Source organism: Felis catus, chromosome A2 (assembly GCF_018350175.1).
Source record: "Felis catus isolate Fca126 chromosome A2, F.catus_Fca126_mat1.0, whole genome shotgun sequence".
NCBI lineage: Eukaryota > Metazoa > Chordata > Mammalia > Carnivora > Felidae > Felis > Felis catus.
Genome location: NC_058369.1, coordinates 60757818 through 60785626, shown reverse-complemented (window position 1 = coordinate 60785626; position 27809 = coordinate 60757818). Strand labels below are relative to the sequence as shown.

Here is a 27809-nt window from a genome sequence, read left to right as displayed (position 1 = left end):
GGGTCTGGAGAACTATATGAGAGGCAGCTTCTGTTTCTAAGGAGAACACTGGCACAGAGCCTTAAAAGAGTATTAATCTCACTACATACACAAACAAAAATAAATAAAAAATAAACATATGCACAACAAAAACCATCAAAAGCAAAGTCAACAAATAGAAAAATGAGAAACATATTTATAATCCATATCACAATTAAAAGGTCAATTCCCCTAATATATAAGAAGCCCTCAGGTGCCAGTAAAAGGATAACCACTCCATAAAAATACAGGCAAAGAATAGAAGCAAACATCCAAAGATATTCAACTTCACTTGCTAATGTAAGAAATACAAATTGCACTACCAGGGACCCAGCAGGCAGCCCTAGAGAATGATCTCTAAGGATCCCTGCCTCCTCTACTGACACTGGGTATAATACCTTCCCCTGAAACGTGGGCTGAACTCAGTGACTTGCTTCCAGCCAAGAGAAGAAAGATGTTGCTTCTGTGGTAAGATTTACAAAAGGTGGTTTCTGTCTTGCTAGCAGACTCTATTTCCTTCTCAGACTGCATGCTTTCATGATGCTGCCATGTTGGAGACATCCAGTGAGGAAAGAACTGAAGGTGGCCTCTGGGCAACATCCAGAGAGGAACTGAGGCCCTCAGTCCAACAACCTGCTGGGAGCTGAATCCCTCCCACAGCCTATGAGCGCCCTGGGATGATGCCACAGCTGTGGCTGACGTCTGGACAGCAGCCTCCTGAGAGATCTGGAAGCAGAAAACCTAGGTCTACTGGATTCTTGGCCCATGGCAGCCATGAGGTAATAAGTGAGTACCATTTTAAGCTGCTAAATTTGGGGATGACATGTTGCATAGTAATAGAAGCTAATACAGTGTACAAGGAAATGCAATTTTCCATCTATCAGATTGTTAAAGATCAAAGAGTTTGAAAATAAACTACGTTGCTGAGTATTGGCAAGCAGGCATCTCCCTATGATGCTGGAGGAAGTATAATTGGTCCCACCTCAAGGGTAGGCGATTTGGTGATATATCTATCAAATGCATGATGTTTTGACCCAGCACTTCTACTTGCAACATGTACCCTACTCATTTACTCCAGCATGTAGCAAACGTTAAGATTATTCACTGCAAGGAACTGTAGGGGGCTCAGTAGGTAGTCATCCTGACTCCTGAGTTTGGCTCAGGTCATGATCTCATGGTTCAGGAGTTCAAGCCCCAAGTCAGGCTCTGTGCTGAGCGTAGAGGCTGCTTGGGGTTCTCTGTCTCCCTCGCTGCCCCTCCCCTGCTCTCTCTCTAAATAAACAAACAAACTTAAAAAGAAAGATTATTCACTGAGCTTTCATTAGTAAGACTATTTTAAGGTGTTGTTATGAGCTGAATCACGCACCCCTCCCCCAAACTGCAGTCTTAACCCCCAGCACCTCAGAATGTGACTGTATTTGGAGACAAGGCCTTTAAAGTGGTATTAAATTAAAATGAGGTCACAAGGATAGGCCTTAACCCAATATGACTGGTGTCCTTACAAGAAAAGGAAATTTGAACGCAGACACGCACAGAGGAACAACTATATAAAGAGACACGGAGAAGGTGGCCATCTGCACGCCTCACAGGGAGGCCTCGGAAGAAACCAGCCCTGAGGACACCTTGATTTTGGACTTCTGGCTTCCAGAACTGAGAGAAAATAAGTCTCTGTTGTTTAAGCTGCCCGATCTATGGTCCTTTGATATGGCAGCCCTAGCAAACTAATAATTAAGTTTAAAAACACATCAGAAAAGAAATGGTTAAATAAATTCTGGTATATTTGTATAATGGAATACTGAACAACCATTTCTAAAAAAGGAAACTTTTAATGTATCTATAAAGAATATTGTAAGGTGAATATATGGTGTAGTGAATATACTGTATCACTATACTGTGAGGTGAAAACACCAAAAGTCCAGAGTTTGTATATGCCAAAACTTGAAAAAAAAGAGTGAGCAAAATATACAGAGACAGATGAACAGATATAGATATTTGTTTGTACGTGCATAAAATATCTTTAGGAGGAAACAAAACCAACTGGGGCCTAGTGGCTGTCTTGTCCCTGTGCATATTTGTGAACCTTTTACATTCTGAACCACAGCCTCTTTTCTCAGGGAGTTCACATTCAAGCCAGGGAGAGCATCAGATCCTGCACATGGTAAAAAGAAACGGCAAATATCCCAACATCTATAGAAGGTGACATGCTGGTGAGGCTAGCACCTCAAGAAAGGCTCCATGTAAGGCTGCCCATGTGAAACGGGGTGGGAAGGATGACGGAAGGCCTCTTCACTCAGGGTTGGTGGGAAAGAAGGCACAGGGAGGGGGCAGTCTAAGTGAGGCTGGGGGTTACCACACAGCTGACTAAAGCCAGCACCACTGGATAGAGCAGACAGAGGTCTGTCCAGTGGTGCTGGCTTTAGTCAGCTGAGCCAATGTGGCACCACTGACTGTTTTCACCTTCCCGACAGAACCAACTGTACACAGGAACCCATCCACAGGGCAGGGGACCTTCTCCTCTTCTCAGCTCAATGAAGCCAAGCCAATCATGGCCATTCCATTCTCTTTGCCAATTTTTGGTTTTGAAGTAGGACATGCCCAAATCTGCCAGTGAGAAGTTGAAGAGTTTTGTTGGGGATGCCCAGGAAAGGTTCCCTGTGCTTAAGAAGGAGGAACCAGGCGTAACTGGTGGCTCAGTCGGTTAAGCTTCTGACTCTTGGTTTCAGCTTAGGTCATGATCTCACAGTTCATGGGATTGAGCCTCACATTGGGCTCTGCACTGACAGTGAGGAACTTGCTTGGGATTCTCTCTCTCTCTCTCTCTCTCTCTCTCTCTCTTCTTCTTCTTCTTCTTCTTCTTCTCTCTTCCCCTCCCTGCCCACTCTCTCTTTCCCTCAAAATAAATAAATAAACGTTGAAAATGAGTTAAAAAAAGGAGAAGGAACCAGAGCAGAAGACCCATTCTTCTCCCTCTGGATATGATGGGGCTATAAGGCAAAGCCAACTTTGGCTGCTGACTCGGCAGGAACTTGGAAAGATCCTGGTTCCTTGGAGTCATTGTGCGCCGGTTATGGTAACACTTTCCAAGCCTGGAAGTACCCCATCTTGGAAATTCCATTTTGGAAGATGACAGACTTCCTTCTTATTTAATCTACTACAGGTGTTTTTTCTGGTATGTGTAGCTGAAACCATCCTAATTGATACAGCCAAGGTGAGCTCAGGATGTCTGGATGCCAGTTTGCGGAGTTTGGATTTTATTCCACAGTCAGTAGAGAAATCAACAGAGGTTTTAAAATTCAGATCTGCAAGGCACCTGGGTGGCTCAGTTAGTTAAGCTTCTGACTCTTGATTTTGGCTCGGGTCATGATCTCATGATTCATGGGTTCAGGCCTGCATCAGGCTCTGTGCTGACAGTGTGGAGCCTGCTTGGGATTTTCTCTCTCTCTCTCTCTCTCTCTCTCTCTCTCTTTCTCTGCAAACATGCAGGTCTCTTTGTTCCTCCCCTGCTTGCTCTCTCAAAAAATAAACTTAAGAAAATAAAAATAATAAAAATAAAATTCAGATCTGCATCATGGAGTTCCCCCTGAGATGGCAGTTAGGCCATGACCTTCCTATGGATCCAACAAACACATGAAAAAAACTGTAGAATGGGTATTTCTGCCTAATTTTATCCTCTTAAATTGTTGCACTGACAGAATATCAATGACAACAGGAGTTAACAGCAGTTAACCTTCACTGCCTAGTGCCAGGCCCTGTAACTTCCACTTCACAGACCTCATAACAAACTTCTGGGCTCAGTTCTAATATACAGAAGAGAAAACAGGGGAACAAAGAGCAACTTGTGTAAGTGACAAAAGTCGGACTCAAACCCAGTTAGACTAGCTCCAGAGTCTGGACTCTCAAGCAATTCAGCTCACTGTTATACTGCCTCTCCCTATATAATCTATAAACCTGTGTGTGTACACTCTAAACCAATGTGTGTATGTTTAGGGGGTTGATATATATGGATGTATATATAAATATATAAGTGTGAGGTGTGTGTGTGTGTGTGTGTGTGTGTGTGTGTGTGTATAGGGGTACATGCCCCAGTGACACCATACTGACAGAACATTCAATAAAATAGGCATCTTGCAAATCAGTGGTATTGAGAATGGACTGCAGGGAGCAGCACCTGAAGTAAGTAGGGCGGTGAGGAGGCTACCGCAGTGCTGACTAACCATGTCAAGAAAAATGTGGACTAGGTCACCAGGAAAAAGGAGAGGGCTGAGGGGTCTGGAGGGCACAGAGAGACCAAACATGCAGGCAGGGACTGAATCAGACTGGGATAGGCGCTCTGGTTTAAGAGACAGCCATCCTGGGGCTGGGCAAGGTCCAGGTGGATTCTGGGAGTGAGCTGGTGGTCACTGGTGTTGTGACGTCATGAGGAACTAGACAGCTGGGTACTGGAAGGGTCTTTGAGAACTCCAGAGTGGAGCAGGGCCAGGCAGGTGGTGGAATGCAGTGGGATGGTGAGAACTGTGGCAAATCGGAGAACATGGCCGCCTGGAGGCGGCTGCAACCATCCACTGTGCAGTGAGAGAAAGTGGGGCCAATTATGCGAGAGTTGCCAAGTTTCAAGACAAAACAGAAATTCAGACTTTTACATAAAATCTCTTGATTTTAGTGTTAGTTTAAAAAGAATTTAGGGGCGCCTGGGTGGCTGTCTGTTAAGCATCCAACTTCAGCTCAGGTCATGATCTTGTGGTCTGTAAGTTTGAGCCCCATGACGGGGCGCTGTGCTGAGAGCTCAGAGCCTGCAGCCTGCTTCAGGTTCTGTGTCTCCCTCTCTCTCTCTCTGCCCCTCCTCTACTCACACTGTCTCTAAAATTAAAAAAAAAAAACATTAAAAACAATTTAGGGGTAGGTGACTCAGTCACTTAAGCATCCAACTCTTGATTTCAGCTCAGATCATGATCTCATGGTTCATAGGTTCAAGCCCCACATCAGGCTCTGAGCTGACAGTAGGGAGCCTGCTTGGGATTCTTTCTCTATGCCCCTCCCCCACTTGCTATTTCTTGCTCTCAAAATAAATAAATAAACTTAAAAAACACTGTTTAAAAATTTAAACCACCAGTCTTATTGCTAAGTGGTAGAACTGGGACTTAAATCCATGAGGGGCAGGGCCTAGGTTACCAGACACAGAGCCCCTGGAGCACTGAGTGAGGCACAGGCCAGGAACTGTCACACACATCAGCCCTGCTTCTCCCAGTCTGCCTCACTCTAGACAGCCTTTGATCTCTGCTGACTGCTAACTAATAGGAGAGATCTAGCCAGTTATGACTTAGAATATTCTTAGGGACTATACCTTTCCAGGAAGGACTTCTGAAGACCACACTGATAAAAGGAATGACAGTGTGGGCAGTCATGACTTAGAATATTCTTAGGTACTATGTCCTTCCAGGGAGGACTTCTGAGACCATACCAATGAAAGGAATGACAGTAGAAGAACAAGAAAGTCAGGGTACATTGGTAACTTTTTTGTCTGATGGGTAACTCCCAGTTCCTCACTCTGTGGCATTTCGGTAGGGCTGCAAATCAAGGCACCCTGCCTCCCCTCCAAGAGTGATGACAATGTAGTCAGGCGAGCCAGAGAATGTTCTCCCTCAGGGAACAGGAACTGGAACAGGAGTGGACACCTGACATCAGGATCAATTTTTAGAGACTGATGTGGACATTGACAAAGAAGTCTCTCTTTTTTCTAAGAACGCATGTATTAAGTTGAAATTAAATGCCAAGGGCCATCTTCCCCTCTATGTACAGAATCCTACCTGAAAATAAATCATAGATGTGTGGCAGAGAAAAAGCCAGCATCCTGCTAATCATTTAAGCACCTGGATCATGCCATGCCTGAAATCTAACCCCTTACATATTTCAATTATATGAGCTAATAAATTGTCTTTTTAAAGCTTAACCTGGGTTAATTTTAGTCTCTGTCACCAGTAACTAAAAGAATCTTTCTCAATTTATACAAAAATGGTATTCAAGAAGAGGACGTCCTGTCCCTTGTCCCTCAAGCTGGATTCAAAGTGTAGAGGCCTACTCTTCAGGTATGGCATTCAACAGTGCCCCCAACACCACCATTCCCATTTATTTTCCTCTTACCTGGAAATAGTTCAAAAGCATACCAGCCCCAGACAGTCCCAGTCCTGCAAACATGAAGGGCACCATCACCTGAAGGCCAATGGACAAGGCAGTCTCCCTGCTGAACTCAGACCCCAGTGGTTTAGAGACCACCCTGTGCCTCTCAGACACAGTCGGAGGTCCATCTTCTGAGGCTCCAGAGAGTCTTCCAGGGCTGAAGGCGTGTGGCAGAGCCAGCTCCTCTGGCTTCCGCTGTCGGGTCTCTGTCCCATCCATGTGAGCAGAGCTGAGCCCCTGGCAGCCTTAACCTGGGAGACACAAAGCAATAGTGGCTGATCAGCAGAGTTCCTGACCCCCATAGGACTGATACCCTGTAAGCCCTCAGGCCCTTCTGTCCAGCAGAGGCTGGCATCATTCTACCCAGTCAATAGCCCCTCGCTCAGGGACTGCTCCACACGGTCTCCTGCAACCCCAATTTAAACAGTTTTTATTTAATATGCGCATGTTTGAGAAAAATAAAATATCACAGAAGAGAGCACTCAATATTTACTAATTCGAGTCAGCAAAACTGGTGGTATAGGTGGAGGAAAATTCTTTCCTCCAGAGAAGAACAAGATACCTAGCAAAAAATGTCAGAACCCAGTTTTTCAGAACTCTGGAAATTCACCAAAGCTTGGAGCAATGCAGGAGTATTTATTTAAAAAAAAAATGCTGAATCCTCAGCAAGAACAGCACATTGTTGTGTCCATGGTGTTTGTGATATTTTTACTGTGCCTTAGTCCCACCCCCTGCTCTGCAGCTCTGCAGCACCCTTAAAAACCAACAGCCTAGAAAGAGCAGAATGGGCTGGAGCTCTTTCAAAGCCTCATTCTCAAAGGACTATCGCTGTTTGACCTATCAGGTGGTTCACCGCAAAATGCCACTTACAGACTATCTGTATTTCACCTGACATTTAAAAAAATTTTTAACGTTTCTTTATTTTTGAGAGACAGAGTTGCGAATAGGGGTAGGGACAGAGAGAGGGAGACAGACCCGAAGCAGGCTCCATACTGTCAGCACAGCACCTGATTCGGGGCTTGAACCCATGAACTGTGAGATCATGACCTGAGCCCAGGTCAACAGCTCAACCAACTAACCCACCCAGGTGCCCCTCACCTGACTTATAAAATTCACATAGTGTAAAAAACCTTTTCCCTGGGGGATATTTATTGAAAACAATTATAAGCACTTCAAGCTGCCTAAGGCAGTGGGTAATAGCTGGGGTAAATAATACAGAAACCAAAAGCCTAAAAGATGAGATGCCTAAATTCTGAAAAGTTCCTAAAAATCCTGGGAATCTAGAAGGCCACTCATGGTGAGCTGGGCATATGCTCAGGAAAGAGCCGAGAAGGCCCGAAGCTCTAACCCCCAGCTGATCTGGAGGCTCTGCATAAGCAGACTTGAAGACTAAGGCAGGGCTGTGAACGACAGCACTATGTACTGAAGGTGTGCCCCAACATGCACACAGAGCCTCCAGGCAAAGACTGAGGGACTCATCACTTCCACACACGGCATTCAAGGACATCTCTAACCAAGCATTACCTGACCACAGAGCAGAGTCCTCAGGAGCTAAGTACAACACAGAATACAAACCAAAGAAGTCATTTAGAAAGGTCGCTAAACCAACAACAGCTATAGAAAGCAGCAATAACAGACCCTCAAAAAGACACTGGCCCCTGAGATCTCCAGCCCTGCTCCAGCCACACCCTGGAAGTTGGCTGGCCTGCGTGACAGAAGCTTAAGGAATCAATATGTGGACTGAGCCCAGGGGTTTGGATGCAACTCTGCCAGCCCTTGCCCCTCACTGGTGTCATAGCCCTCATCTAACTTCTTACTGTTGGGCTAATAGAGACTGCACCAACAAGCTAGAGATGGGACAAAAGATGCATGCTGGGTCTCACATACCTCCTCTGGATGGGAGGATTATTAAGTATTGCCTGTATATTATGATAACCTCTCTCACCCTTACAACTGTTGCTTACCCACTTTGCCCCCAGGATGGCTATATGACAATAAGGGAGTCAAGGGAGTTCAGCGCCTTCACCTCCCTCCACAAAGATTGCTACAAGGGAAAAACACCCACTCTCTGTCAGTTACCTGGTGCCCCAAGGACTAAGTATTGGACTGTAGAGATAACCCAAAATGTCAGGAACCCATGTGACAACAAGGGCTTCCAGAGAGGGAAGTCTTGTTACACTTACCTTCCTCAATGGGGGAATCTCGGGCAGGGAAGGGATACAGGACAGGGCCCTTCAAAAGGTTATAAAGGATACCCAGAACAGGGTAATATAAGCCATAAAGGTGACCACTCCCCCGGTAGCCTACCAGGGTTTGAGCCTTTCAGCCCTCAATCAGATGCTTACCAATTCCCCACTCCAACATTGGACTAACACTACCTTACCAGTCCTCCATAAAATAGATAACCACACCCAAACCTGCTGGATGTGCTTCCCCTCAGCAGGAGGGCTTACTTAGCCCCTCCTATCCCTTTTACCTAGGAAGCTCCTGAAAATCGCAAAACCAACATTTCTGTCTTAATTGGACCCCTGGCCACTGGGATCCATCTCACAAATGCCAACAATCTAATCTGTCCCTGAAGGTATGAACGGTACCTCTCTATACAGAAGAAATATAACCTTAAAGAGGAATACAACCCTATGTTCAATCCCTGGGGTGTTCTATCTATGTTCTAATTTGGCCTACCAATGCTTACAGGCCAACTGGACTCAGAGATGTTATTCCATCTTCCTAACCCCAGAGATATCCGTATACACTGAAGATCAGCTCCTAACAACTTTTAGCCCCACCTCCTGGGCTAAATGGGCAATCCTGCTACCCATTCTGATAGCAGCAGGAATTGCGACAGGAATAGGAACTGGAATAGGGGGCATTGGTTCATCCATAGGACTATACCATAGACTATCTCAAGAGCTAAATGAAGACATGGAACAGGTGGCAGATTCTCTGGTAACCTTACAAAGCCAAATAAACTCTCTGGCAGCAGTGACCCTCTAAAACAGGTGAGCCCTGGACCTCCTCACTTCAGAAAAAGGAGGGACTTGTATCTTTCTGGGGGAGGAATGTTGCTATTTCGTAAACCAGTCAGGAATAGTTACAACTAAGGTTAAGGAACTCAAGGAAAGAATTCAACATAGACAACAGGAAAATATCAATCAATGGAAAGGATGGGATCTCACAGACTGGGCATCCTGGCTTCCTGCCCTGGTAGGGCCCCTCCTCTCCATAATTTTACTTGTATCCATTGGCCCCTGTATACTGAATGCCATGGTATGTTTTATTGAAAACACTGTTGCTTGCCAAAGTACTCCAAGCGTTCCGAGAGTACCAACCTGTATATTTTAGCCTTCTGAGAGTACCAACCTGTAAAATTGAAAGGTGATGCCTACTAAAAATTTTTTTTAAAAGGCATCAAAGGGGGGGAATGTTGGAGAAGTGGATAAAGTACACCAAAGATGGCTGACTGGACTAAAACAAACTCTGGTCTCTGGCTTAGAGACCCCTCCTCCGGTTTCTTCTTCCTTTGTTTGCTGTGCGCGTGAAAACTCCCACAGATATGGAGGCTGTCGGCTATAAATTACCCTCCCCACTTGCATTCTGGGCTGACACCTTTGGCGAAACAGTCTCCTCTGAGCCCACTAGTGTAAAATAAATCTCCAACCCACCAAGACCGCTGAGTGCCACTTGGTTTTTCCGCCAGTGTTCCAGCTTGGTTCTGTAACATGTTCAAAGAACTTAAACAACCATCCCTGAAGAACTAGATAAAGTAAAAAAAAAATGGAGTCTAACCAAAATGGAGAATATCAAGGAGATAAAAACTATCTTAAAGAAGAACCAAAGAAAAATTCTGGAGTTGTAAAATATAATGGCCCTAGAGGAGTGCAATGGCTGATCTGAGCAGGGAGAATAAAGAACAACTGAACTGAAAGCTAAGTCAACAGAAATTATCCAATCTGAAGAAAAGAAAGAAAACAGAATGAAGAAAAATGAACAAGTCCTCAGGGCCCTTGGGACAGCATCAAGCACACAAGCACGTATAACGGGAGTCTCAGGGATGAAAAAATAAAGGGGTCCAAAAGAATATTTGAAGACATAATGCACAAAAGCTTTCCAAATACGATCAAACTTCCATATTCAAGAAGCTCAACAAATCACAAGTAGAATATAAGAGCACAAATTACAAGAGATCCACCGCAAGACACACCATTATCAATCTTCCAAAAGTCAAAGACAGACAGAAAATCTTGAAAGCAGGGAGAAGCAACTCTTCATGCACAAGGACTCCTCAGGAAGATTAACAGCTTACTTCACATCGGAATCCATGGAGGACAGAGGCAGTGGGATGACATGTTCAAAGTGCTGAAAGAATAAGACCTTCCACCAGCAGTTCTGAAAAGCAGAAAAAGGATCCTTCAAAAATGAAGGACAAATTAAGAGATTCCCAAATGAGCAAAAACCAAGAGAATGTGCCACTAGCACACCTGCCCTACAAGAAACACCAAAGAAAGACCATGAGACTGAAATGAAAGGACCTAGATAGTACTTTAAATTCATATAAAAAATAAAGAACACTAGTAAAGGTAACTACATAGGCAAATTTAAAAAAATGTATAAATGCATTGTAACTCTATTTTCTCTTATCCAACTTAAAGACAACTGCATAATTCAGTAATTATAAATCACTATATATAGGTACACAATATACACAAATGTAATTTGTATGACAGGAGGAGCACAAAGTAGGAGAGAACAGAGCTATATAGGAGCAAAGTTTCATATACTAGTGAAATTAAGTTGCTATTAATTTAAATTACAATGTTATCTAAGGAAGGAATTGTAATCCTCAGAGCAATCACTAAGAAAATAACTAAAATATATATATTTTTAAAACAACAATGGAATAAAAATGATACATTAGAAAATATCCACCTAATACAAAAGAAGATAGTAATGAAGGATAGAGGAACAGAACGAAACCATAAGATATAGAAAACAAATGGCAAAATGTCAGGATGCTATCTTATCAGTAATTACACTAAATATAAATGGATTGGTTGAAGGTAAAAAGGTTTTTAAAACATACACCATGCAAACAGTAACCAAAAAAAGGGGGGGGGGGAGTGACTTTCCTAGCATCAGACAAACAGACATTAAAACAAAATCGTTACTACAGATAAAGAAGGGCATTTGATAATGGTAAATGCATCAATAATTATCAAAAAACATAACAATTATATACACCTACAATATAGCTACAAAATACATGAAGCAAAACCTGACAGAATTGGAGAGAGAGAAATACAATTCTATAACAATAGAAGACTTCAATACTCTACTTTCAATAATCTACTGAACAATCAGAAGATCGACAAAAAAGGGAAGACTTGAACACTATAAAAAAATTAGATCATACATGCATAGAACATTCCACCCAACAATAGCAGAATAGACATTATTTTCAATGTATACAGAACATTCACTAGGATAACCACACATCATATAAAAAACACACAAAATGCAAAAAAATTACAAATAAATAAAAGAAAATTTGGGAAATTCACAAATTTGTGTAAACAACACACCCAAATAACTAAAGGGTCAAAGAAGAAATCACGAGGGAATCATAAAATTTTGGGGACGAATTAAAATGAAAATATAGCATACCAAAATTTATGGGATGCTGGGAATACAGTGCTTAAACTTTCTATATGAAAAAGCAAAAAATAAAAGAGAGAAGCTTATATTAATAAATTGATCTTTCACCTTAAGAAAAATGAGAAAGAAGACTAAACTAACACAAAAAAAGTAGAGGCTGGGAAGCAATAAAGATTAGAGTGGTAATAAATGGAATAGAGAATAGAAAAAACCATAGAGAAAATCAACAAAACCAACAGTTGGGTCTCTGGAAAGATTGACAAAATACACAAACCTTTAGCTAAAACTGACCAAGAAAGAGCGAGGATGTAAATATTTAAGAGGGAACACTACTTCTGAACTTACAAATATAAAAAGAATTGTTTCTGTAGTGTAGTGGTTATCACATTCACCTAATATAAAAACAACAATGAGGGAATACTATGAACAATTGTATGCCAAGACGTTAGAAAACCTAGATGAGATGGATAAATTCCTAAAAACACACTAACAAACTAATTAAGAAGAAATAAAAAAATTAAGAGACCTGTAACAATTACAAGATTGAATTAGCAATACAAAAAATTCCCCCACAAAGTCCAAGACCAGATGGCTTCACTGATGAAATTTACCAAGCATTTAAAAAAGAATTAACACCATCCTTCACACACTCCCAAAGAAACTGATGAAGTGGGAACATTTGCCTGATACCAAAATCAGACAGAGCCAACCTAAGAAAACTACAGACCAGTATAAGAGCCTTATAAATATACACACAAAACTCCTCAACAAAATACTAACAAAGTGATTTATGTGGCATATAAAAAGTCTTATACAACATGACCAAGTGGGATTTATCTCAGGAATGCAAAGTCGGTTCAATTTGTGAAAATCAATGTATTACACCATATTAATTGAATGGAGAAAGAAAAAAAAAACATGATTCACTTATTAGATCAGAAGAGCATTCAGCAATATCCAACACTTTCATAAACACTAAAAAAAATCACTAGGAATTTAAGGGAATTATTTCAATCTGATAAAGTTTATGAGAAACCCTCGGTTAACAAACTTAATGGTGAAAGATTGAAAGCATCCCCCTTAACATGAGGCACAAGACAAGGATACCTGTTTTTGCCACTCCTGTCTTATGACATTGTACTTGAAGTCGTATCCAGCACAATCAGGCAAGAAATGAAATAAAAAGCATCCAAATTGGAATGGAAGAAGTAAAACTAACTCTGTTTACAGATGACATGATCTTGTACATAGAACATTCTGAAGAATACACACACACACATACAACTTCAGCAAGGCTGTAGGATACAAGATCAATTTTTTAAAAGTCAGTTTTATTTCTATACACTAGCAATGAACAATCTAATAAACTAAGAAAACTGCATCTGCAATAGCATCAAAAAGAATAAAATACTTAAAGGATAAAGGTAACCAAAAAAAAGTATAAAAACTTTTACCCTGAAAACTATAAAGCACGATTGAAAGGAATTTTGAGAAACCTAATAAAATGAAAAGATATCTTGTGCTCATGGACTGAAAGACTTATATTGTTAAGATGGTGATATTTCTCAAACTGATCTACAAATCCAATGCGTTCCTACAAAATTATATTCATCTTTTTCACAAAAATGACAAGCTAATCCTAAAATCCATACGGAAATGCAAGAGAGCCAGAATTTTAAACAATCTTGAAAAAAAGAATATACTTCCTGATTTCAAAACTTACTATAAAGCTACAATAATCAAGACAGTATAGTACTGGTATTAAAATCAAAATATAGATGAGGCGCCTGGGTGGCTCAGTCGGTTAAGCGGCCGACTTCGGCTCAGGTCATGATCTCACGGTCCGTGAGTTCGAGCCCCGCGTCAGGCTCTGTGCTGACCGCTCAGAGCCTGGAGCCTGTTTCAGATTCTGTGTCTCCCTCTCTCTCTGACCCTCCCCCGTTCATGCTCTGTCTCTCTCTGTCTCAAAAATAAATAAACGTTAAAAAAAAAATCAAAATATAGATAAATGAAATAGAGTTGAGAATCCACAAATAAACCCATGCACCTGTGTTCAATTGATTTTCAGCCAGGATGCCAAGGCTATTTAATGGGAAGAGAAGAGCCTCTTCAAAAATGGTGCCAAAATAACTGGATATCCACATGCAAAATCATGTGTTTAGACTCCTACCTCAAACCATATACAAAAACTAACACAAAATGGCCCAAAGCCCTAAACCTAACAGCTAAAACTATAAAACATTTAAAAGAAAACGTAGGTATAAGTTTTAGTGACTTTGGATTAGGTAATGGTTTCTTAGACACGATATCTAAAGTAAAAGCAACCAAAGAAAAATTAAATAAATTGGACTTCATCAAAATTTAAGTTTTGTGGGACACTATCAATAAAGTAAAAAGACAATCCACATAAAGAGAGAGAATATTTGCCATGTAATCTGATAAGCATCTAGTATCCCAAATTTATAAAGAATACTTACAACTCAACAATAAATCCAATTTAAAAACTGGCAAAGGAGTAGAATGGCCAATAAGCACATTAAAAGATGCTCAACATCAGTTGTTAGGAAAATACAAGTCAAAAAGACACCACTTAGCATAATGTTTTCCAGGTTCACTGATGTTGTTACATCAATGAGTACTTCGCTCCTTTTTATGGCCAAATAATATTCCACTGTATGGATAGAACACATTTGGTTTATCCATTCACCATGTCATGAACTTTTTTTACTTTTTGGCTATTACATGAACATAGAACATATGCAGGTTTTGTGTGAACGTGTGTCTTCTGTTCTCCTGAATTATACATTTTGAAGGGGCAAATTTGATGGTATGTGATTTACAAATAAATAAAAAAATTCATGAATTATTTATGGAATAGGTAAAGAAACAGAACACTAGCAGCTTCCCAAACTCTCTGAGCCCCTAACAATAACCTTTATTCCTTATCACAGGGGCGACTGTCCAAACTCTGGAGAGAATCACTCCTCAGTTTCTGTATCATCCTTATTTAGTGTTACCAACTAAGAATACAGCCCTAAATAACAGTGTTGTGCTTACATTGCAATTTAGATCAATAGTCACATTCCACTTATTCTTCAGGTGTGGTGTCTTTTACCTGACATGAAGATTCTTGCATTCAGCTATGCTGTAGAACCACAATCCATCTATTCTACTCCTGAAGAACCATCCCTTTCCAAACAAAACAAAACAAAACAAAACAAAACAAAACAAACCGATTGCTTTTTAACACAAAAGTAATGTGTTAATAAGAAATATAATTTAGACAACATAAAGATGTAAATAAGGATGTTTAAATCACTGACAATTTTACTGCCCCCAAATAACTAATGCTAAATCTAGTGTATATCCTTCCAATGTGTACACACACACACACACACACACACACACGTGCTATTTTTTTTAATCAATGTCCTAGATACTGGGTTGTTTTATTTAATAAAATGTATACATCTGTCCACCCCTATTTTTAGCACGGATATAATTTTTATGTAATTTCTCATGTCATCCTTGATAGTTCACCCAGTGGTTGGTAAAACCTTTTTTGCCAGAGGATTTATAGACTGAGGAAGAATAGAGGAAAGAACACAGCAGGGACAAGTCGCTACATGTTTTAACTCCTAGCCAGCCCAAGGCCACCAGCCCCAGACCCCCATTGGCAAGGGACCAGGGGCCCTGCACTGAGTACAGCAATTTTATTAAGTCAACAGAGATGCTGGGCCTGTGAGGACAGCCTGAGCTGTGAGCAATGAGTAAGGAGGACACAGGAGAAGCCTCACATCTTTGGGGACACGACTGAAGGTAGAACAGTCCACACACACAAGGCTACAGAACCTGGGTGAAGGCAGGCTTTGCTCAGCTTAAAAAAGCAATAAACTACAAAAAAAAAAGAAGATGGAAATTACATATTACACCATGAGTTCCCCCCTCCTAAAGGCTTTACAGCAGCCCAGCAGCAAAACAGGAAATGTCTGCTCTTCTTGCTACAGAGGTACCACCCTGGCTCCTGCCCTGGTCCTTCCCCTACAGAAGTCACCCTTACCTCGTTGGTCCAGGCCCAGGTCATTCATTCGGACTGAGGCCCACACTCCATCTTCCCAGTGGCTTTCTTGCCCTAGACCCTCTGAGCCTGAACCTTGAGGTGAACCAACCATTCTTTTTAAATTCACCACAAGCTGTGCAGCAACAGTGGTAAACTGAGTCAGGCACACATAGGAGGCCTGGCCACAGTGGGGAGGCAGGTAATGGTGCTGGGGGGGGGGGGGAGGGGAAGAGTCCCAGTCCTACCACCACTGGGAGCTGATGTGGGAAACAAAGGCGGAAGGAAATGGCATATAGAACTAAATTTCCTAATAACCTGCAGCCCACTGACAATTACTTGAGGCTGGCAGAATAAAACGTTTCTCCAGGAACTCTTTGGAGCTAATGCTTTGCTACAGGGAAAAACCAGCTTAGCTCGACAATGGCTAGGCCTCTGGTATCCTATGAGTCTTCTTTGGCATATGAAAATCTCACTGGAAACTTCCCCTGGACTTTACCTCCCCCAGTCTCTCCTAATGGTCCCAGGCAGCTCTTCCTACCCATGGGTCCTGTCCTCGTGCTTCAATAAAATCACCTTTTTGCACCAAAGACATCTTCAAGAATTCTTTCTTGGCCGTTGGCTCTGGATCCCTTGAACCCCACTATCACCCCAAAACCTCATCCGGAGCCACATACAGAACAATCAATAGGGTCTCAGGTCCCCATTCTGCTATCCTATGTGGCTCCCTTCAAACCCAAGGGGAGAAAGGATGCTTAGTAGAATAGGGTTGGGGAGGGGGCAGTCCCTGGGTCCCTGCAGTGCCAGATACTTAATCTCTTTAAAAAAAAAAAAAATAGACACAGCTACCCAGGGACCCATGCAGCAGCCCTTCATATCCTTTATGCTCAAAAATCCTGAGAAGGGCTATCACTGCCTCTCCCCTGGGCCCTGGAGCCCACCTTGGCCTTCTCAAGAACTAGCACTAGCAAGGGTCTCCTTTCCTGCCTTTTCAGTTTCTCCGCACTCCCTCTGTGGGATCCTCCAACAATAGGACCTTGCACGAGAATCTGTCTCTCAAATAAGTTCCCTGGACCCTAAGCCATCCTCTAGCTTGTACCCTATTTCTCTCCTCCCTTTCAGGGCACAATGAAAGAGACATGTCCATACTGTCTCTATGTCCTTGCCTCTGTGCTCAACACCCATTTGGCTCCTTCCTGCACACGTGGCCCTTGCCAAGACCAGAGGTCACCTGCACAATGCCAAACAATCCCCGCAGACCTCAGTGTGCCCAACGTCTCAGCCAGATTCACTAGGGCATGAGAGACTCAAGGACTTGAGACTTGCCCACCGTGGCCTCCCCACATCCTTGTCCCCGCAGTGTGCCCCCCACCCCTCCTGCATGTGGCTTTAGCCCCTGCTCTTTTTTCATCCCTTCTCCTCCCTCCTGATAAAGTCCAGTCCAGCCTGCACAGAAGAGCTGCTGACCATCAAGAATGACGCCCTGCTCTCATTTCCGAAAATGGCCACACTGGTGCTGCCCCCTTCCTGCTACATCTACAGGAACTCTGACAAATACCTTCCCCCTAAAGCCCTTAAAACATTCTGCCCACCTCCCCCTTGTTAAAAGGCTCTTCTGGAGCCTTCCTGTGTTCAGCACTCTACAATAAAGGTTAGGTTAATGGTGCTGGGACTGATTTTGCTTCTCCTGGGCTCCTAGTGTGTGCATGTCAAGAAGCCTTTGATTGCTGAGGCATCCATTTCAAAGGCAGCTCCTAGCAAATCAATCCCAGAAGGTCACCCCAACCCATGAAGCTCCCCTTTTAGCAAGTCCTGGGTAATCTAGATCACTGACTGCTTGAGTGACTCTGCTGCTCCCTTCCCTTATCCAACTTCTTGCTCTCATGTTTTAAGCCATCCGATAATCAGTGAACCCATGAAACCCTAGTTATCCTGTCCCAATAAGTGCAGAGCTCCAGACCCACACACCCTCCCTCTCTCTCTACCTTAGACTGCACTGTGTGGCTGTGTGGCCCTCGGGCATGCCATGGACCTTCCAGGACCTGTGAGTAATAAATCTTGTTCTCCAAAGTTCCCTGATGACTGTGCTAAGGCACTTCCTGCAATAATATAACAAGAACCACAAAGGCTGATCCAACTTCAACAATGGCTCCAGGAGGGGAACCCGCAAGGGGATCACTACAAGTAGTATAGTACCAGCAGGCATTCCTGGCCTGTAGCATCACTGTGGAAAGGCTGATATGATGTCACACCATTCTTCTTCCAGCTTAGGGTTGCCAGATTTTGCAGGTAAAATGGGACATAGTTATGCTGAAAAGTGAGTCACTGTTTCTCTCAAATTCCGTGTTTTATCTGGCAGCCCTTCCCAGGTTTCCATGCATGCCTCATTTTGTCCTACTCCACGGGTGTCCTGTCTCTTTTCCTGGTGTGGCTTCTTCCTCTGATCTCTAACGCTGACACTCCAGACTCTCCTCACTTGTCTTCTGTCTACAGCCTGTGTGTGGACCTCCCCCAGTCCCATAGCCTGAAGTAACAATGATATGCTGCTACTACCTCCCAATCACGTCTCCCAGCTCAGCCCTCAGCCCAGGATCCAGACACGGAGAGCCAACTTCCCACTCAGCGGTCTGAGAGTCATTTCAGGCACCCTTGGTCTAACACAGAGCTTGCAGTTTCCCCATTCCACCTCTTAATCTCATCTTTCCCATGAAAGGCATCACAGCCACCCAGCCAGTCAACACAAGAGGCGCGGATATAAACAGAAAGGGCTTGGGGTACAGAAGGTATGGATATAATCCTCTGGACTTTATATGTAAGTCTATATTGTTCAGACTTCTTCCCAATGGATGTGCACTATTAAAAAAAAAAAAGAAAAAAAAAACCTTTATTTTTTAGAGCAGTCTTAGGTTCGCAGAGAAATTGAGAGGACTGTACACAGAATTCCCATATACCCCTGCCCCCAACATCCCACACGAGACAGGAGCATGTTACAACTGATGAACCCACACTGGCACATCATGATCACCCCAAGTCCAGTTTACAGTAGGGGTCATTCCTGTGTTGTACAGTCGATGGGTTTGGACAAATGTAGAATGACATGCATCCATCATTATATCACACAGAGTAGTTATACTGCCCTAAAAATCCTCTGTGCTCCACCTATTCATCCCTCTCCTCCTTTGGTGCATGAATGATTTATCATCCATTCAACAAATGTTTTGTTCCTTCCTTTTATGCAAGGAGTTTTCTAGGCACCAAGAATGCAGTGGAAAGCAAGACAGATAAAGTCCTGCTCTCAGGAAATTTGTATTCTAGAGGCAGAGACAGAAATAAACAAGAGAACAAGTGAAAAAGATAAATTAAATACTGTGAATTGACAGGGACTATCCTGGGAAAGTGTAGGGTAGGGTGTGGATGGAGGATCAAAGACTCAAGAAGAGAGGGTGACATTTTAATGAACCCTAAGTATAAAAAAATTTCCACTGTGCAGGGGTGCCTGGCTGGCTCAGTCAGAAAAGCATGCAGCTCTTGATCTAGGAGTTGCAAGTTTGAGCCTCACACTGGGGGTAGCAATGACTAAAAAATACATAAATAAAACTTAAAAAAAAAAAGCCAACTGTGCAAAGATCTAGGGGAGGAGCCCTGCAAGCAGACAACAGCGAGTACAGAGGCACTGAGGTAGGGCAAATTTGGTGCTTCCAAGGAAGGAAAGGCAAAGAGGCCAACAAGTCTGGGGTATGTAGATACAAGAGGATGGCAGGAAAGGAGGACAAGGCAGCCAGTCATGTAGGGTCTTACAGGCAGAGCAAGGAGTACATGCTTCTTCCTCAGAGTGACTGTTTATGTTTTCAAAAGACAACTCTGTTGCTTCCCCCACTATAAAGGGATCAGGGCCCCTGAGTGATGCCAGATGACCCCCATGAAGCCAAAGATACACCCCAGCAATCCACAGAACATTGAGAAATGATAAATCACTGTCTGTTTAAGTCCCTAGGTTTGGCAGTACTTTGTTATGCATCAAAAGATAACTGACAATGTTCCAGCTCTGTGATTTCATTTACAGTTTAGCTGCCCTCCTCTGGGGGTGAGAGATGGTGCTGAGCTTAGGACTGCCAATGTGGGAGAAAAATCTTAGCTGCACATGACACTATGTACTTCAAAGATAGTTGGCTACAGAGCATCAAACCGCTGGAAGTCCATGTGAACTCTAACCTTAAAACAAGATGTATTTTCTGGCTCTGACACTTCTAAAAGTAGTCCAAAGCAACAACATGTTCCCCTAGCCTGGGGGCCATCTATCTCTGCACTCAGATTTTCATGTCTAATACTCAAAACAGGACTCTTGGAGGACAATGAATCCCATAACTTGGGGCAGGAGAAAAATTGAGACGGCTCTGGAACACTGTGGTGTTGCTAGAAAATAAGATGCTTTCAAAGGTGTCAGAGGAGGGACTAAAATGACAAAGGAACAAAATTGTAAACAGACTACCACTGTCAATCGGTGACAACTTCAGCATCTAATAATAATACAGTATAGTTACCACTTCACAAGTTGAGTCTGCAAAGGACCATGAGTTCATTATGATATCAAAACAGAAAAGTTGATACAAAATGTATAAAGCCAATAATGAACAAAATAAATCAGCAGACAAAATCATTCACTAATTAAAATCAACAAAGGATGAGATACAGCCTACCAGAGAATCCTTCCTTTGTTGACTTTAGTCAACTGCTTTTGACAACTTAATCACAACTGCTTCACTTCAGGAAGACTCACGCATGTAAGCAGGAAGGAGTGGAAAAGTCAAGAGCGCTGGAAAAAGCAGGAACCAGAGGAAGGGGAGGAGAAATCACCCATCACCACAGTCACAGGATAACCAGGGAGCTGGAAGGCTCACCAGCTGAAGGGCACAGATCAGACAAGATAACCAATTAAAAAGAGGCCCAATGGGGAGCCTGGGTAGCTCAGTATGCTAAGTGTCTGACTTCGGCTCAGGTCATGGTCTCACAGCCATGGGTTCAAGCCCCATGTCAGGCTCTGTGCTGAAGGCTCAGAGCCTGGAGCCTGCTTCACATTCTGTGTCTCCCTCCCTCTTTGCCCCTCCCCTGCTCATGCTCCATCTGTCTCTCTCTCTCAAAAATAAACATTAAAAAAAATAAAGAGGCCCAAAAGCGTTTACAAACACTAGACAATTAGAGAAGCATGAACCACAAAGCTTCGTTCTCTCCTCCCAAAATGAGTGAAACCCTCTGGATGACTCACTCATGGCGGTTGGATTCAGATAGAATACAAATGAGTTTCTAAATATGCCAAGAAACCAGGTAGGCACCAGGAGGCAAGTGCCAGCAGCTGAGCTAAACTGAAGGGTTCCCTGACTGCTAAGAAAGAGGCCTCCTCTCAAGGTGTAGGGCAGAGCTATGGGGACCACACAGAACAGTTCCAGAAGAAACTTGTGTGAGGGAAGCACACTGAAGAATGCCCTCTAAGCTCATCAAATGTGCACCAGAGGCCCAGTGTGGTCAGCACCCATCAGGCGTTCCCACCTACCCTGTGCCCCTTACAGTGTGGGGCCTCCGTGATCCCCCAGCAGGGACCTCACAACCCTGTGGATGGTAGTCAAGGGCACTCAGCTTCCTTGAGAACATGGGGGTGTGTCAGAAGGAGAATGTGTTCAGATGTCATTTGCATCGACAGAAATGAGTACAGATGAACACACCAGGTCCTGAAGGACAGGCCTGCTGGTGAAGGCGGCCTCTGTCGGGAGAGTGGGCTGTGGATGCAGGAAAACCCTGTCCTGTAGCCCCCAGAGAGGGGGAGACCTGGGGAGGTGGCACTGACTCCAGGGCAGAGGTTCCCACCCAGCCTTTCCCCCAGAGGACACAATATGGAGGCGGTGCCCCAGGACAGGCCCCCACAACAAAGAAGTACTAAGGTGTCAGACCCTGCCAAGGTGTCAGAGTGTGGAGTGAGAGCCCTGCACAGCCCGTGTGCTTGGAGCCCCTTCCTCGGGCGCAGGCCTTGAGAAGGGCTGGGCAGGGGGACCTGGGCCCACCTGGCTGCCAGTCACAGGAATCTGTAAGGTCATTGCTCTTGCAGATGCCTCCTGGGGAGTCTGTACCCATCAGACTGAGGAGGACACTGATGCGGAGCCTCCCCGTGAGTCAGGGAGAAGCTGGCCTTGAATCTAGGGCCTTTGGGCACCCTGGGGCCAACACACCAGGTCTGAGACCTGGTCACCGGGACCTCATACAAACTAGTGCTCACCCCAAGGCAAGAGACAAGGCCAGTCCTAACTCTTCACTGCACAGCCAAAATGCTGGAACCGATCGGCTCCACTCAGCTGCCCACTACCTGCTGTGAGGCCAAACTACCTCTGGTAGTTTTATAGGAGACCTGGTTCAGTGGGAGCACCCTGGAGTCTGCCCTGAGGGTCTGAATCCCAGCTCTTCCTCTTCCTAGATGCTGGTCCTTGGAAAAGTGAAATTTCTGTGCCTCATCTGTTAAATGGGGACAAGAGCACCAACTTCACAAGGCTGTGAAGATTAAATGTTAATAATGCACTTGCATCACAGGGCACCTGGCTGGTTCTCCCACTTTAAATCCCTCAAAGCTCTAATGTTTCAGACCAGTGCCTCTTAAAATATAGCTGCATCAGAATCAGCTGGAATACCCACCTGGGTAGTTTCTGATAAGTAGGTGGGGGACAGCAGGCCTAGTAAGCCAAGATACTGGATATGCAGGAGAGAGAGCCTCAGAAATACGTGAAGACTTGCCCAACCCTCAGTCTGGATTCCGCCCCCCCCCCCCCCCCCCCCCCCCGCCCCGGGCATCAAACCCGCCTTGGACCCTGGGTTTGTCTCCCTCCATCCCAGGTCCGTCATCCAGGACCCTGCCCTGGGCCCTTACCTGGATACCTTCCCAGGCGCCCCCTCTGCCCAAGGCCCCTCTGGGACCACTTTCTCTTTCCCCTTCCCGTTTTCCCTTATTTTCGCCTTCTTGCAGGCCCCTGGCCTCCCACCGGACTCCCCCCGCTCTGGGTTCACGTCCTCTTCTGCGTTGCCCAGGCCCCGGACTTTCCAGGTGTGCCCCACCCCGTCCCGAGGTCCCCCTCCAAAGGCCCTGGGTTTACTTCCTCTACTGCTCATCCCCCACTCCGCGCCCCAACCCCAGCGCTTCCCCAGGGCCGGGCCTCCTCAGTGTGACATGTCCACCCACCCAGACCGCCCCCTTTGGACTCCATCGCCGCTTTACCCCAGACTTCCCGCACCCCTGCCCAGGCCCGCTTGGGGCGCAGCGCCATGTTTACCCGATCCCCTCCCGGGCGAGCAGAAGGCGCGCGGGCCAAGGGGAGGGCTCAATGAGGGAGGAAACAGGGAACGCCGGATCTTCAGGCCACCATACCCAGCCACCGCAGAACATGGCGAAGGCGGGCCTAGGCGGGGCCTTGGGCAGAGCCGGCTCTGGAGGCAGGGCCCTGACGCCCAGGGCCCGAGGGAGGCGGGCCCCGGGTGCCCCCGCTGCAAGGTCGCGGTGTCTGACCCCCACTTCGCTGGAAAGCAGGGCCTCGCAGACTCCACCCCCGGGCCCAGGAGTTTGGACTTTGTGGTGGGGACAAGTGTAGCCAGAAGTCATTTCCAGGCTGGGTAAAACTGAACACTTCCTGAGAGTGCCAAGCTCCTCTCCTCCTTTGTTGCAGTCAATGCTCAATGCTGGCAACAGCCCTTGCGGGGAGGTCATATGCTGAGGCCTAGTTTACAAAGAAGGAAACCGAGTTTAGGGCTGTGAAACCACCCAGGAGGAATGGGGGCTTGAGGATCCCATCTGTAAAGGGTGTGTGAAGACCAGCCATTCTTAAGGAACAGCTGCTTCGCCTGCAGCCAGAGCTCCATCAGCTCTCCAGGATACCATTTTGTTCTTATGTTTAACTTCTTTATTATGAGAAATGTTTACTCACGCAAAAGTAGAACAATAAAATGGTCCCACACACTGATAGGCCAGCTTCTATCATGGTCTGCCTCTTGACCTTTTTTTTTCCTGTCTATATCCCCCTACACACACCTTTTGTTTGTTTGTTTGTTTTGTTGTTCTCAGAGTAATTTTTAAAGCATTCCGGCAGACGTATTTCACCTTTAAATTCTTGAGTATGTTTCTCTAATCATTAAGGTTTGTTTTTTCAAACATCCCCAGAATACCAGTATCACACCCAACAAAGTTAGCAATACCCCGTCCAGTTCTATTTTCCCTAATTGACTCAAAACAGTCTTAATTGTTGGCCTCTTCTGACCAACATCTAAAGAAGGATGAGAGATTTTGGAGGCACACAGCCTCAGGCAAATTTCACCCTTATGGTTTTTGCCAGAAACCTTCTCATGCTCACAGAGCCAGAACATGAGTGGAACCAGACAAAAGTCCAAAATGAATGGAAACACAAGGGCAAGTGGATGCTAGATATTTAATAAGATTTAGTTCTATGCTATATTATTTCAGCAAAAGACAAATCTGCATGCTAAACACAAAGATATATATATCTTTGTCAAACATATATATCTACGTAGATATATCTATCTACATAGATATATCTATATATATCTATATATATCTATATATCTATATAGATCTATCTTTCTATCTATATCTATATATCTGTATCTATATCTATATCTAATCATCTATCTATCTATATCTATATACTATAGGTTTACAGACACCCTGATTTTCAGCAGGTGTCTTGCCCTATATCTGGGTTGGGTACTGCCTGCACACCTCTTACCCACCTAGGCTTCTGGGGGCCAGCCATCCTCTGGCACCTCCTGCACTCCCCAAGGAAAGAGGGTTCATGTCTACTGGTAGCCAATAATCCTGCCCTAAACTTTCCAGATGATGCTCCAGCTCCCCAGACCTGGGAATTCTGAATGGCTCTAAGCCCACTGCTAGGATATATACTCAGATCAGTGACCCAGAGAATGAACCAGTTGTGGAGCATGCCCTGTGTCTTTATACAAGAGTCCAAGAATTCTACATTTGAACTGGCTTCCCAGGTTGCTATGGAAGTACATTGTCAAGGCCAGAAAACAGAATAGACTCTATTTTACAGCTATGTTTTATTTGCATATGTATTTAAACATATGGTTTGTGGGGCTCACAATTGTGTGTGTGTTTTTTTAACTTTTACTTACTTTTATTTTTGAGAGACAGAGCATGGGCAGGAGAGGGGCAGAGAGAGAGGGAGACACAGAATGTGAAGCAGGCTCCAGGCTCTGAGGTGTCAGCACGGAGCCCAATGCGGGGCTTAAACCCAGGAACCTGAGCCGAAGTCGGACGCTTAACTGACTGAGCCACCCAGGTGCCCCTGTGGGCCTCCATTTGTAATCTTGCCCTGGGTTCTGTAAATTTTGAGGTGGGTTTATCTCGTGTCAATATACTTATAAGAAACATTTTACTTTCTACTTACCTCTAATGCAGGAAAAATAAACCATCAAAAGCATGAGGATAAATGGCAACTATCAGTTGACTTGAATAGTAAAGAAACCATAGCGAGAATATAGCACTCTTGCAAAGGGGGCAGCCCCAGCTAAGTTCCAAAGGACAATTGCAATGCTCGGACACAGGACCCATTCTTCAGGGCCTTGGTAAGTGGCAGGCAGTGTGCACCAAATCCTGCAAACTAGCTCGTGCCCCATTCTCTTCCCCTCACTAATGGGCATCTAGAAGTGCCCAGAGTGCTGCCTTGGGAGTCCACAGGCCTGGCTGAACTTTTGTCAGTGAATAGCTTTACAAAGAGATACTATACCAAAACTGTAGTCCTGGGATGGAAATTTAAGATATATAGACACAAAATACATTTGTAAATGATAAAATGTTAGTGGATTTTATGGACTGAGTTGTGTTGTTCCCCACCCGAATTTGTATATTAAAGTCCTAATGCGCAATGTGATTGTACTTGAGGATAATATCTATAAGGATGCAATAAAGGTTAAATGAGGGGCACCTGGATGGCTCAGTTGGTTAAGCATCTGACTTCAGCTCAGGTCATGATCTCACGATCTGTGATTTTGAGCCTCGTTTTGGGCTCTGTGCTGACAGCTCAGAGCCTGGAGCCTGCTTCAGATTCTGTGTCTCCCTCTCTCTCTGCCCCTCTCTTGCTCAAACTCTGTCTCTCTCATTCTCAAAAATGAATAAATGTGTAAAAAATTTTATAAAATGGTTAAATGAGGTCTTATGGGGTGGGACCCTGACCCTATAGGACTGGAATGCTCACAACTGGGGGGAAGAGAATCAAGAGTGCTCTCTTTTCATCTCTCATCTCTCTCTCTCCCTGCTTGTACCCACAGAAAACAGGCCATGTGAGGACCCAGTGTAAAGGCACCAGAAACCAACTGTGCTGGCACCTTTAGCTTGGACTTCCAAGCTCCAGGACTCTGAGAAATAAATGTCTGTTGTTTAAACCACCTGGTCTGGAGTACTTTGTTGTGGCTGTCCCAGCTGACTAATGCAAGGGATTAATAATTTCATAAGCTTAGGAACACCTGGGTGGCTCAGTCAGTTGAGCGTCCAACTTCAGCTCAGCTCATGATCTCATGATTCGTGAATTTGAGCCTTGCATCAGGATCTGTGCTGACAGCTTGGAGCCTGAAGCCTGCTTTAGATCCTAACTCTCTCTCTCTGCCCCTCGCTCTGCTCTCTCTCTCTGTCTCTCTCTCTCTCTCTCTCAAAAATAAATGAATAATTTTTTAAGTTTAAAAAAATAATTTCAGGGGCGCCTGGGTGGCTCAGTCGGTTAAGCATCCAACTTCAGCCAGGTCACGATCTCGCGGTCTGTGAGTTCGAGCCCCGTGTCGGACTCTGGGCTGATGGCTCAGAGCCTGGAGCCTGCTTCCGATTCTGTGTCTCCCTCTCTGACCCTCCCCCGTTCATGCTCTGTCTCTCTCTGTCTCCTGTCTCAAAAATAAATTTAAAAAAAGTTAAAAAAAAATAATTTCACAAGCTGAGCTTAGGAAAGATGTGAACCTCAGTCTTCTCATCTGTAGAGTGGAGTTAATGTTAGTACCTGCCTCAAAAGGTTGAGGGCGACAGGAAGCAATCCATGTAAAGTCCTCACATCTAGTGCCTCACATATAGCAAGGGTTCAATTCATGTTTCCCGCTACTATGTTTACTGTTACCATTAATGTTCTAACAGGACAAATCACAAGCAGGGGGTGATTCTAGGCACATGGATGGACCATTGTAGCAGGCTTGGGGCACAAGGAGGGCCTTACCCTGCCCACAGCTTTCCTCATGCCTGTTCCAGTTTCCTGCTGTTGCTCTGCCATCATACCGTCCATCCTTCGTTCCCAACCAGTCCTTGTCTTCCCCAAATGGCCTTCAGCCTGGAGGCAGCAGCCCCAGTTCAAATCCTTCCCAGCCCCCTGCTCCACCGCTGCACTGTCCCCCACAGTCTCAGAGGCCCGTATGATGGGCTGGCCAAGCCCTGACTGCCTCACTTCCCAGAGTGGAGGGCCATCGCCCGGCCTCGCAGACTGACCCCACAAAGACATACTATAGATACTACAAATCACTTTGGAGTTTAGGAACCTCACCTTCTTTCCACAATCCCACCAACACCTGTGCTGCCACTCAGCCATCCCTTTCAGAGACCACACCTTGCAGCAAGGTCAGCCCTCCTACCTGGTCCTGCCCTGCAGTGGTTGCCCTCTGCAATGACTCCCTTAAAGCCTCTGCTCAGGCTTGTCCTCCCCTGGGAAGTGTCAAGCACATGCCCCTCAGCCTCTTTCCTTGGAATCCCCCAACACCTCTTAACTATGTCATTGTGCTATATTAGGTGGGATATTTTTGCCTCTCAGACTGTGAATTCCCCAAGGGAAGAGACTCTGTCTGTTCATCTCTGAACATCTCTACTAGTACA

The 27809-nt window shown here is 44.6% G+C and overlaps 2 protein-coding genes across 12 annotated transcripts in view; one reads left to right on the top strand and one right to left on the bottom strand.

The window, feature by feature from the left end:
• The window catches only part of LOC101081454 (solute carrier family 41 member 3), an 837990-nt gene that overhangs the window by 116025 nt on the left and 694156 nt on the right, over window positions 1-27809 (bottom strand). For 7 of the 11 annotated variants that reach the window (XM_045052063.1, XM_023249803.2, XM_045052064.1 and 4 more), the window contains exons 1-2: window positions 23212-23360; window positions 6157-6443 (exon numbers count right to left, since the gene is read on the bottom strand). In XM_045052063.1, coding sequence (XP_044907998.1) covers window positions 6157-6411 — 255 coding nt within the window. In that variant the 5' untranslated portion in view covers window positions 6412-6443; window positions 23212-23360. Of the gene's footprint in view, window positions 1-6156; window positions 6444-23156; window positions 23361-27809 lie in introns of those variants that run through there. The other 4 variants (XM_023249800.2, XM_023249802.2, XM_045052061.1 and 1 more) reach the window with 3 other exon arrangements.
• On the top strand, window positions 21790-27359 carry LOC111559195 (proline-rich protein HaeIII subfamily 1-like). Its single transcript, XM_045052603.1, has 3 exons — window positions 21790-21870; window positions 22908-23522; window positions 27195-27359. The coding sequence occupies exons 1-3, from the start codon at window positions 21790-21792 to the stop codon at window positions 27357-27359; spliced, it is 861 nt and encodes a 286-aa protein (XP_044908538.1).